Source organism: Leiobunum rupestre, chromosome 2, assembly GCF_980474605.1.
Source record: "Leiobunum rupestre chromosome 2, qqLeiRupe1.1.hap1, whole genome shotgun sequence".
Classification (NCBI taxonomy): domain Eukaryota; kingdom Metazoa; phylum Arthropoda; class Arachnida; order Opiliones; family Sclerosomatidae; genus Leiobunum; species Leiobunum rupestre.
Window position 1 is genome coordinate 53,476,426 of NC_143385.1, and position 12,551 is coordinate 53,488,976.

Consider the following 12,551-nt stretch of genomic DNA (forward strand, 5'->3'; position numbering starts at 1 on the left):
GCGAAGGAGGTCAAACTCCGCCCCCTATAGCGATGTTCCAGATAGAACACGCAGTATTGTCCGCAAACTTTGCTTCCCACGGCCTGTAAACGACGTCTATTGTAGAGTATTTTCGAGGAATTTTTTCTCAGGAACTTTTTTATCGTGGGAAGGGTCACCGGACGACCCGCCGAGTCAAAGTACCCGGCCCTCCTGAAAGCGTCTAGGTAAATAGCTACCCAATGAGTCCGGGCCCATCGTGAGGAGCGAGGTTAACGACCAGGGAGGCGGGGAAGGAAGGGATATATTCGGGGAGTCTATCGGAAGCAAAGGCACCTTGATACCCGGGTAAATGCCCGAGGATCTCGTTTATTTCTAATGTGTTCATTTTTTTTAATAATCAATCACCACGTTGCGGTCTTTGTCTATTTGCATTAAACTATGAAATTCCCCGTAAATAACGACCGAAACCGATTCCGTGAGCGGGGTTTCGAATCCCAACTCGATACGTAACTGTCCCCGTCTTACGGGGTTCCACTGAGAGTTGTCACTTGTGGAAAGATCAGGCGTGATATTAAAGGCATATAGAGTATACCCCCTCGGATATTCTGAGTGCGATATATTATTCCCATCATCTTTAAAATGTATATTCGTCCCCGTAAACAAGGTGTAATATTCACGGGCAAATTGATTCTGGGAAAACTTGGGCTGGAGAGGTTTGCTCGGAACCGCGTCCGAATCAACGTAGAGAGATAAGAAATTTAACCCGAATGGTTGAAAGTTATAAGGATTTTTATGAAAATCGCCCGCGCAAGCCGTATGTGAGACTAGGCCGATAATAACTCGTTGAGGGAGCGGTCCCAGCCACACATTGTCGAGGCTCGTATTTGAAACGCCGGTGAGCAGTACGTGGCTTTTCACTTCGGTTCGGGTAAAGGGGTACTTCGCGGTGGCACCTAAGAGAGCGTTTTCGTGAGCCAGAATGATTTGAGGACTTATCTTGCATTTCCGTATTTCCAAAGTAGCGTCCGTTATAGCGATCTTAAAATTTCCCACGTTTAACGAGGGGTCTCCCATAAGGACGAAGGCCGTTTTACTCCTAGAAAGTCGAACTTTAATTTCCACCCCGCTTAGAAGGTATTTCGGAATGTTGAAAAGGTCGGCGTATATTGCCCCTACTAAGGAAATTTCCTTTGAATCCTTAATAGCTGCTTGACGAATCTTGTTCCCCGAGTTGGTAATTATATCGTCAAACTTTCCGGCAGCGTCTTTGGCGTAGAGACACGAAGTCAGGTGAGAAGTTTTAGCCTCGCCGGAATAGTTCAAGAGCGATTCTAAATAGGCCCGGTATGAATATCGACTTGCCGAGGGCGTGATTAAATTGTCGTTCAAGTAAATTTCAATTTGATCGAAGAGACTATGCATTAGGTTATTACAAGTTGATAATTTAACGTCGGGGTCTAAATTAGCCCCATTCTCCCGCGTTACTTTACATTTAACGTGAAGGAGACTCATCGCGAGATCCGTATACTCAGGGCTTTTAGGGATACAAAATTCAATTTGGGAATCATCTCGTAGCGTAGAGATCGGTCGATAGAAAGTTGGAGTCGCGCTTTCGACGCTAGTTTGCACGGGGGTGACCGAGAACAGGTCCAATTCCGATTTCAAGGCGTCAACTTTGTACATTTTGGTTCTTTTAGTTGAGGGAAAAAATGTCACGAACGTGTTTCGTGGACTTCCGACGAGCTACTGTCCCGATTCTACGTTTAACGGTCCTTTTTCTAGTTTTCCTTCTGCTAGTTGTTTTCTTCTTGCTTCTCGTTTTAGTTCTCCTACGCTTTTTCCGCCCCGAACCGCTTTGTCCGGTTATCCCTTCTAGAGCTTCACCGAAACGTTTCCTCGCCGAAGATTTTATATTCTCACCCGCCACAGCGTCATTGAGGATTTTACTTCCGACCCCCAACGCTTGTTTTCCTATATACTTCGCCCCTCTAACTAAAAGAGGGGAGGCCCAGCGGAAGAACCCCGAGAACAGACTTCCGAGACCATGTCCTTTCTGATAAGCCGCTCCTTGATGGAAATTAGACCCCCCGGTTTGGGCTTGGTTAAGATAATAATTTTTATAGGGACAGGACATCCGGCTTAGGCATCTTGTTTCCGTAGATGTAGTTTAACCGTCAGAGACCCGAAGGCAAATGGCGCTGGTTTCCCCTGAGGGTTCATTATATGTACTTGGATCGTGTCGAAATAGCGTTTGGAGACTCGCACGTAATGAGGCACGTCATATATTTTCCCGACGTTATCCCCAAACGAGCCTTCTACGGGGACAATCCTAACGAGAGTGTCACCCACCATTTGATCTTCGACGATATTAGTGTAAACGTAAAGTTGAGGGGGGATTTGAAAGCCTATAAGGGCAGGTCTAACGCCCCGGTAATCCCTTTCCAAAGATTGAATCCCGGGATCGAAGCCCAATGTCATGGCTAGGCCAAAATGAAATTGCACTAGTACGTTATGGCGAAAGGGGCTTATTTGAACTCGCCGCGTGATCTCGTTATATTGAAGAGACGTCTTCATATCTTTAATAATTTCGTTTAATACCTTAATTAAATGTTCGATGGAAGAATAGTACCCTATAAACGTGGGAGGTCCCTCTGGGTCTTCTAGGCTGAGCTGCGCATTCGGCGATCTGAGCTTCACCCGTAAGAGTTTCACCGTTTTTGGCGACATCGAAAATCTGCTCCGTTTTTTTCCCTTTCGGATTTTTTTCCCCGGCGTGGTAATTTTAAGCGTTATTCCCAAAGTAGGTTGATCGGCTTGAGGCGGCTCTAGGTTTTTTTCGATGCTAGTCCCCGGTTCATTTTGTTTGACTTCGATTGGAGACGGGTTACATTCGACAGGAGGGATTTCGTCGACAACCATGAAAACGATAGTGTTTTCTCCCTCGAGGACGTTGAAGAACGCGCTAGTGTAATTTATCTCAGACAGCCCGCACTCCCAAGACCCCGCCAATTCGACAGGTTTCGGTAACGCGGAGGTATAGGAGGCAATCGTATTGTCGGCGTAAACCCGCATGCTAGCGTTTGAAGGTAATGTCAGATACATCTTTTTTCTTGACCCACGAGTTCGCGTTCCGCGGATATCCTACAAAACTGACAAAGTATTCGACTTGATTTTTGCGTTTCCGAGACTTGAGAATTTTATCGATCTTGTATAGTCGAGGTTTAGCGACTAATTGCAGTTCTTCCTGATAGTAACGTCCCTTTATTGCCTCCCCCGTTAAATCTTCGATCGTGTAAAGTGGCGGGTCTAAATTTACGAAGCGGGTGATTTTAAAGACTTCCTTTGACCAAGTACCGGGGTAGGCTTTATCAAAGACCCCCCTGTATTTGCTGATACGACAAAAGTCACCGACTTTAAGTTTAGGTTGACGCCGGCTTTTCACGGGGATTTCCTTGTAAATTGTTTTAAATACTTTCAGGATATTATCCGGTTTCACATCTAGGGGTGACATTTTATCGTGGAATGTTTTGTGGTATTGTAGCTACGAATTAAATCAGGGAGAACGTCCAAGTATCAATAGGTGTTATTAGCGGTGAAATATTTATACATTTTAGCCTTTAGCGTACGATTTAGTCGTTCGACCATACACGCTTTGATTGTATCGTTTTCGCTAGTAAAGAATTTAACTTTTTTTCTTTTAAGGAAATCCTGATATTTTTCCCCCCTGAACTCCCCCCCTTTATCGGTTTGAACTTTAAGAGGCGTGAGATCCTCGAATATTTTCTTGGTCGCGGCGATTACGTCTTCGGCTTTCTTACTTTTTATAGGGACTGCCCACGCGCGTCTCGAGAATGTATCGATACATACTAGAAGGTAATTAAAGCCGGAATGTGTTCGGAAATGTCTCTCATGTCCGCTAAGTCCATTTGAAACTGATCGCCTATATTCGTGACAAAAACCTTGCTCCTTTTAAATTTCCGATAGGCGGTCTTAAGTAACGTGTACGATTCTTGCTTCGTTAACCATTTTTCTACCGTTTCCCGGGGAATACCTCTGTCTTTCACGGCCTGATAAAGTTTTTCCAATCCGTCAAAACTCGCGGCATGTTGTGGATCGTAATAAATTTTTTTCAAGACTGCCTCGGGGTTAGAAACTCTTCCCATATTGGTTGTTCCGTTTTCCTTTTTTTCGCGCCTCTATTGATAACCCCTTTCGATAAGGCCCGGGGTTTAAATTGGAGCGGTGTCCGAACGACGGATGCTTTTCTAGGTTTCGCCGAAAATTGAATTTTTTTCTTCTTCACTCGCGGGATGGTTTTCTTGAATGATACCGTAGGCGTGAACAAGGCGTCGAACTCGTTCCAACCGGTGGGGGGAGGCGTTCGTTTTCTATTTATAGCCCCAACGGCGTAACTTACGAGCGTAGCGATATCTGACCCGGGCACGCGCGTTTGATCTCTAAACAACTCGCCTTCACTCGACCACGAAACTTTATCGCCTAAGCTAATCAGTCGGTTAATTAAGTCCTTCGCACTCGCCCTAAACTGAATCGGTACGAGATTTAAGAAGGCCGTTTCTTGCCCGGTTTCTTTTCTATTTTTTGGCTTCGTCGCTATATCCTTAATGTTTTGATATCGGTCGAACATCTGCTCGAATAATTTAACTTTATCCCTAATGTCAAGATTGGAATTGAGTACGTCGGTCATGCTATTATTTAATTCATCCACGGAGGACCCTAACGGATGGGGAAACGAAAATTGAGGGGTATCTCGAGAGGGGATGAGAACATTTTTATTATTATTATTTTTTCCTAACGAGTCGAGGGTGACTAAGGCTAATTTTTGAGCGTACATTTTTTTATTTCCTTAAGAACGACCTAAAATCCCACTGAGGGCTGAAATAACGGTGGGGATGAGAATACTTAGAATCCCGTGACCTTTTTGAACCTAAATTAATTTCTTCTTACGCCAGGCTACTTTTTTAGAGGCTACCTGTCTAATGAATTTCTTTTGTTTAGCTAGTTTTCGTTTCTGACAAGGGTTTAACTTTAAATTCCCTTTCAAAGTATTATCGCAGCATTCAGCAATAGCATCAATTAAAGGTTTTTTAGCGTGATGGAGAATACCCCGTCGTTGTTTAAAATTTGATCTACCTAGGGCCGAGAGAAAATCTTTGTGTCCGGCAACCAGGGCCGGCATTTTCAAACTGGTTAGGGACTTCTTCCTCTCCGCTGACTTTATACTCCCTACTTTTTTTTCTTAGGGATATAAACCATTTCGGTTTCGTCGGGGAAAATATCCGTTCTTAAACGGAAGTCATCGGGGCACTCCTGCCTGTTGTCGATAAGAATATAGCCGTGAGGGCGTTTGGTTGCGTCGAGATAGGCCTCGATAGCGAACCGGTAATTGGCGCCTCTAAGTTGACGGAATAATATAGCGCGTTGAAGTTGATCACGAGGGTTTTTAAACAAAACAATGTAATTCGCGTTCAACGAACAATCGCGCGCATCCTTTGTTTTTGGGAAAATGTTCTGGGTTATAAATACGAAGCTTATATTACGGTGGTGAACGCCTTTCGTGAAGAAAGCCCCGATTTGACAATTGTTCTGGTTCATTAAATCGTCGGCGATGAGGAGAATGTGTTCGCCTTCTTCACCGGGGTAATCATCGAGATTGGGGACTCCTTCTCGGAACACTACGGAGTCTTTTAAAGTGTCATAAAGTGTTTGCCGCTCACTATAATGCCAAAATATTTTTGTCGGCGGAGGGGAAATCATTTCATCTTTATTTTTTATAATTCGCGCCATCAAAACGGACTTCCCGCTACCGCTCGGCCCGCTCAGAAGAGCGGAGAAAGGACCATACAGTGGTAACATGCTTTTATTAAATGAGGTCTCTAAGTTAAACTACATCGATATTTAAGAAACAAACCGTTCGGGTAAAGTAAAATATGAGTTTAGCGGTGTTCTTTACTTAATACTGATGCTGCCATTTTAAGGGGACTTATCGCCTAATATGAGTTACATTATAGGTTAATAGTTTTAAAGTCATAACGACTTATCTTTTGAATATGTTGGATAAAAAACAGTTGATACCGAAACTTCGCGTATAAAGGTAATTAATCAATAATTCCTTTTACAGACATTCTATAAGCGGGTTATACCTGAATATTAGGATATGTTTTCATTCTCATTCTGAACTAGTCATTTTTTTTAAATATTATTCTTTATATCCGAACGGTAATGTTTCGAAATTATCGATAACGCGTAATTTATTGACAACTGGTCGATATTTTTTAACTTGATTTACAGTTACCACGGTATGATCATTTAACCGACAAATATGGTGGGGAATTTCGAGCATCCCTTTCAACGAGTCCATAGAGATGGAATTTCTAGTGGAATAGTTCTGCCTGAGACCTCTAGCCTTGACGACCTCCTTAATTTCACCAGTATCGCGGTTGAGTACGCGGAAGGCGTAATTTTTCGGACCGCCCGAGCAAAATTCAGTAATATGACAATTTGGACCAAATTCTGATAATTGGTCCGTCATATCCCCAAGAAAGGTTCCTTCCTGCACTAGTTTATTAACATCACGTGATCTATAAATTAAGCTGTCCGTATCGTGGTATAATATACTATTCCCTAGAGCCTCTAGATGACTATAGAGCCACATTCGGGCAAAAGCGGTGGTATAACAGGCTAAAACTACGTTTACATGAGCCAAAGCCGGATCGATTTCCTTGAGATGTTCCCATTTGACAAGCAATGTCTTATCGTTTATCGCCAAGACACTTTTCCTTTCGATATTCGGGTCGTTAAATAGTTTAAAGAATTGTTCGCGGTCCTTAATGATCTCAGTTTTTACGAGGTTATTCCGTTGTCCCCACTTACCGTAAAAACGAATTAACATTAACTTCGCGACGGCACGTTTACCGGGGTTTAACGCGATCTTCGCGGGATCGAGTTTAACGATTTCGTGTTCCTCGAAATCCGAGACGTATTTGTTTTTTTCGTCGGGGGTAGTGATCCCCGCTGGAAACCCCGAAGCCTCGGCCTTCATTTTGTACATGGTCTTGATGTAGTCCGAAATAAGCCCCCCTCCTGGGTCTCCTTGTTATACTGCGTTGTTTGATAATGCCAAGCTTCGTACATTTCAATCACTTTGTAACCTCTGGAAACGGCTAGTTTTAGTTCGTCGGAAACGAATGTCCCCACAAATGCCCGCTCGGGATCGGAATGAGTACACCTTCCTTGAAATCTTAGACGTGCACAGGTACCACATAAGACGAAAAGAAGTCGCGAATTACAGTGCATGGGTAGGATAGGATCAAAAAGTCTAGGAGGGGCGAGAACGCGGCACTGAATTAACCCGTCCAGCGAATCGAGATCTCGTAAATCATCAGGATCTAATAAAACTTTTGGGTGACCGACGGGTATTTTATCTAGAAGGTTGACAGTCGGGTAAAGTGAAAGCATGTCGACGTTAAACGCGCGTTCATCGCCTTTGGCCTTGAAGTAAAGGACTGTCGCGTTAACTCTCCCTCCGAAAAACGCGTCTCGAGGATTCAAGGGTGAAATTAACATGGCACGTACTTTTTCGAAAAACGCCTTATCCTTCGCTTGACGGCGAAGCGCGTAAAAATCACATTCCCAGATCTCTATAACGTTTTTCTTAAGTTTCCGGAGTTGAGCAACGACCCTGACTGTTTGTTGATAGCGTAGATTAAACGTTTGTGAGGGATCTGACCATAGAGGTCTGTCTCTTCCCACTACTTGACACCGTGGACAGCCATGGAAATAGCAACCCTGGAACATGTAAACGTCATTTCCGTCTAGACCGTCGACTTAAAATTTACCAACCATAGCCTCCCGCCCCCGCATAGCTGACACTATTCTTATACCCATACATTTTTCTTCCCAGGCGAGCCATTCAAAGGCAGCGGTTGATTGTCGGTCCCTATTTCTCATCCCCCCCCCCCGGGGGGAGTATCCCTATCGTGTCAGGAATGAGAAAGCGTTTCCTAAAGACGTAATTGCAGGCACCCGGAAGCGTGATGGCGGCGCGGAAAGGGTGAGTGTCACAGATTTCCATGAATTCGCGTCTAAACGTAGCGCATCCCAGTCGGAGTATATTGACATCCGCCGTACAATACGTAATCGCGTCTTTTAGAAAGTCAAAGTGACCGCCCGCGGCTATTTGCTCCCCGTGCCATTTAAGAAGAGCCGTTCTCTCCTTTACACCTAGATAGTTAGCCCCGTACGCTTCAAGGGGCGGGAATTTATCCCCCTTCTCGGTCGAATAATTCGTGTTTATGGGGTCAGCGGGATCGAAATTATTTTCGACAAAATTAAACAAAAGGAGAGGGAATCTACCCTTATCCATGGAAGGCCCTAGTCCAAACGTCTTCCTAAACGCGGCGAGTCCCATGGGGATGAACGAATAGGAATCAAGAAAATTGAAATTAAAACAGTTAAAGAAGATAATTTTAGTCCCGTTTACTATCACGAAGGGGACAAAGGTCTCGTCGATTGATAGAACGGCTTTAAATACGAATTGGAGATCATAACATTTTGCGGCGTGAGCGAATAAGTAAATTTTTTTAATATCCACTAGACTTCTGATATAATCCACAAACTTCCCCACAACATTTCCCCCTTAAAAAAAATTTTGTCGCGAGCTAAAGCGGATGCACACCCCGCAATCGAAGTTCGAGTCTCGCTCGTCGATACACGCGGGGCATTCAATTTGGGATATTAGAAGAAACGGCTCATGCTCGAACGCCCCCTTTTTATTTACGTGTTGTTTATTCTGAATCGACTCGATGTCATAAAACACAAACAAATAAGAAGGCACGCCCCCTAGTGCTAATCTTCGTTTGGTCATGTCAGGCTCGGGCTGGTCTTTAATTCGCTGGACGAAGCAAAGGTGAGGATGCGGCGCGTGCTTTTTACAAATACGGTAGAAAACTTCCGAACAAGAATGGATAGTTTCCCTAGAGCGATAGTCCACGTATTTGTAACAGTCTTTGCACACTTTAACTTGACTACAGAGGGAGGGAACCGATTCGCGATGGCTTTGGAAGCATTCCAGTCCGTGAAAGGAACAGGATTTGCAGAAAATTGCGCATTTGTGGCGTTCCAATTTATCGTATCCGACCAAGCAGATGGAACACGCATAATTAGTGGCGAAGAATGACGTCAATTTCGCGATTCTCCCTTTCGAGTAAATCGAAAACATCACCGGACTGAAGTTGCGATTTCTGGCGGAAGGAAATTTCTAGCACCCGCGCCGGGAAAACGTCCTAGGTACACGAAATTTGAACTCGGTCATCATCGAGAAGTTGATCAAAAATAAAGGTCACGAACTGCGTAATCCCGAGTTCTACGTCGGCGAGGAAGCGCACTTCAACGTATCTTCCAACGAGATTGAATAGCGGATATTCTTTCGTTCCATCTTGGATAATTTCAAAATTCGCGGGTAGTTCCAGCTGAAGACCCCGGCCATCTTGTTGAACGGGCGGAGCCTCGATGACTTGAAGCGGAAGTGGCGGGATGACTGCGAGCTGTAGAGGCTCCTCTTCTTGAAGATCAGGCAGGTCTTCCGGCTGGGGTGCTTGAAGAGGCTGAGCGATTTCCGGTTGATTACCTCCAACTTGAATCGGGGGTGGTTGGTCGATCTCTAGTTCATCGAGCTGAAATGGTTGAGGCGGTGGAACTTCATCATCGTCCGCGGGGAGAGGCGATAAAAGAGGAGGAATATCTTCGCTCGAATACCAGTTAAATGATGAAATCGAACTTTCACTCCCCCACTTTAAAATTTTATGCGAGGGTCCGGCTTGATCTAGAAAAGGGTCCGGGTTCTTACGCGGCGAAGGAGAAAACACCGGGCATGGGGAATCGCCGCGAGAAAAAGTGTCTCTAACAAAAATCGCGTTAGTGGAAGTCCCGGCTCGCGGTGAAACTTCCCCGGGAACCGCTAAATTAAGTGGTAGAAGTTGCGATGAAGATCTCCTTTTTCTAGAATGAACTAGGTTATTAACGATTGTCCCCTCGTGAAATTCTGACGTAATATTCAAATCGAGGGGTGGGGTAATAGAAGTTTCTACTTCGGGATTCAGACAACTAATTTTATGAGTAAAGACGTGGGTATGCGAATCGCCGCGAGAAAAAGTATCTCTAAGAAATACCGCGTTAGTTTGAGGAAAAGTCCCGGGTCGGGACGAATCTAGCCCTAAATCCGCTTCAGGAACCGAGTTATTACGGGGTAGAAGTTGTGAAAAAGATCTCCTTTTTCTAGAAGGAAGAAGGTTATTAACGCTTGAACCCTCGTGAAATTCCGACGTAATAATATTCAAGCCGAGAAAAGTATCTACTTCCGGATTTAAAATTTTATTTTCCTCCTTATTAAAATAGTTAGCGCCGTCGACGCCAGATGGCGATAGCGCTCCTATATTTGGCGAGGCAAGGAGCGAGTCTCTCCTCTCCTCTCCGCGCGCCAAGGCTTCCGGCGAACCGCCCGCCGCAGTTATGCCACGTGTCTCGCTCTTCTCGGGACTGTCAGCTGGGAGTTTTGACGTTTCGGGAGGAAGGAGCGAGTCTCTCCTCTCCTCCCCGCGCGCCAAGGCTTCCGGCGAACCGCCCGCCGCAGTTAAGCCACGTGTCTCGCTATTCTCGGGACTGTCAGCTGGGAGTTTTAACGTCTCGTTTAAAGGGAATTCCGCTAGCCAATTTTCTTTTTCGGAAGGTAAAAATAAATCGTCATTGAGCGAGTCTAAATTGTTTTCGGGGGGAATCGAGGGTACATCAGGGGCTCCCGTTTCATCATTGATTTTAAAAATATTCGTTCCTTCAAGTTCAGCCCCGATTGTTTCCCGGATAATATCCGCTAGTAGGGAAGTCTTTGGGGGCTTAAGGCCCCGTGTTGAATGACATTTATCGGGGGCGGTAGCGCTAGGGATAATATTTTCGAGGTCTACCGAATGTCCGCTGGTTTCGGGTTTGCCGTTAATTAGTAATGCTTTTTCAAGCTGAGAAAATTGCGAGAATAGACTGGAGTGCCCCCATTCTGGACTTTTTTTCCGGGGAAAGTTGAGTAATTTCTAGAGGAGACGTCGCGGGATTAGATCCGATTAGTAAAGTTTTTTCATACTGAGAATATTCGGGGGGGGAGTGAAAAATCACCCGTAAATATTTCGGAATTAGAAATCTCTTTTTCGGGGTTATTTAATTCGGGTGATTTTTCCAAAGGGTTAAAACATTTTATCTCGTCACTCGAAGTGGAAGAACTGTCGTTTAGAGTCGCGGGTGATATCTTTTCAGCCAGGGGCACCCATAAATTGTTTGAAAACGGGAAATCGGCGTCTAGTGAATTGTCATCAAGTGAGCTAACGGGGCTGGGGTTAACCGGTAATTCGCGTGGTTGAGTGACCGTTGGATCGTTTGATTGGTTAGACCAAATGTAATCGAAGTCATCATCTTCGTTTAATACGTCGCGTTGTTTCTCGCATTCAGCTAAGAAGGTCGAGGTTTTAATCTCGGACGGAACATTATCGATTAGCGATTCCAATTCTCTTAAATTATTACAATTTCGCGGGGCTAGAGGAATAAGTTGAATAAAAACGCGTACCAATTCCAAATCTTTCAAACATTTAGGTAATACGCGCGGTAATTCGTGAGGGCAAAGGGTTAACGAAGTCAAATAGTAAAAAAACCGGTATAAGAAATCAATGCTTACCGGCCGTATATCAGATTTAAAATCGCGCAGTGCGTTAAGGAAATTTAGTTTCGAATGGGGCTTTTTAATCGGGTCCCGGGTTTATTTATGGTCTCGCTTTTTAAGACCCCCTCCCCATCGGGGGATGGTATTCCAGACATGTAGGGGGGTGGAAAAATGAATCGTGTCTATCCAAGGCGTAATATTATTCAGGTATAATATTTCCCACGGTTTTTTGAAAAACAATCCTATTACTCACAATTTGAAGTAGGGTCCGCTCGTATTATCCCTCTAAATTCATCGACAGCTTTTCTGGTTCGTAAAATCTCGCTTTAGAAATAATAATCGTCGGATTTTTTCGTATTGTAGAAAAATAACATTCCTATCTTTGTATTTTTTCCCCGTCCTCCTTTTATTGAAAGTTAACCTTAAGTCGTAAACTCCCCGGTTGTATTCAATAACTTGGAGGCGCTTTTATTTTGTCACGAAATCTAGACAGTTTTCCTCACCATCTCTAGCGGTAAATTAAGCGTGGGTCCAATGAAACTCCTTAGAGGGTTAACCCCACCTAGCGGTCATCCGGGTTTCGACCCCGCCCCGCCCCTTAAAATGACCGGTATATCTAGCCTCGTGAATTTACCGATAGTCAGAACAAGAAATATGGCCTCCGGGAATTCCCGAAATCGCTGGTAAGTTTTTTCAAATTTTATTTCGCTTGATTATTAAATTCTAACTTTTTAAATATTATCTAGCCGTACACCCTCTTCATCATCCTCCGATTCCTCCTCTAGGGAAGAGCTGGAGGCTCTTACCTCTATTTCGTGAGTTTTTTTATATTTATATATTTTCGTAATTG

The 12,551-nt window shown here is 44.4% G+C and overlaps 1 protein-coding gene across 1 annotated transcript; it reads right to left on the bottom strand.

Moving 5' to 3' along the window:
• Positions 1–372: 372 nt before the first annotated feature.
• LOC149958382 (uncharacterized protein F54H12.2-like) lies at positions 373–1,665 on the bottom strand. Its single transcript, XM_090167166.1, has one exon. It carries the CDS (start codon positions 1,663–1,665, stop codon positions 373–375), a length of 1,293 nt encoding a protein of 430 aa, XP_090023292.1.
• Positions 1,666–12,551: the final 10,886 nt, after the last annotated feature.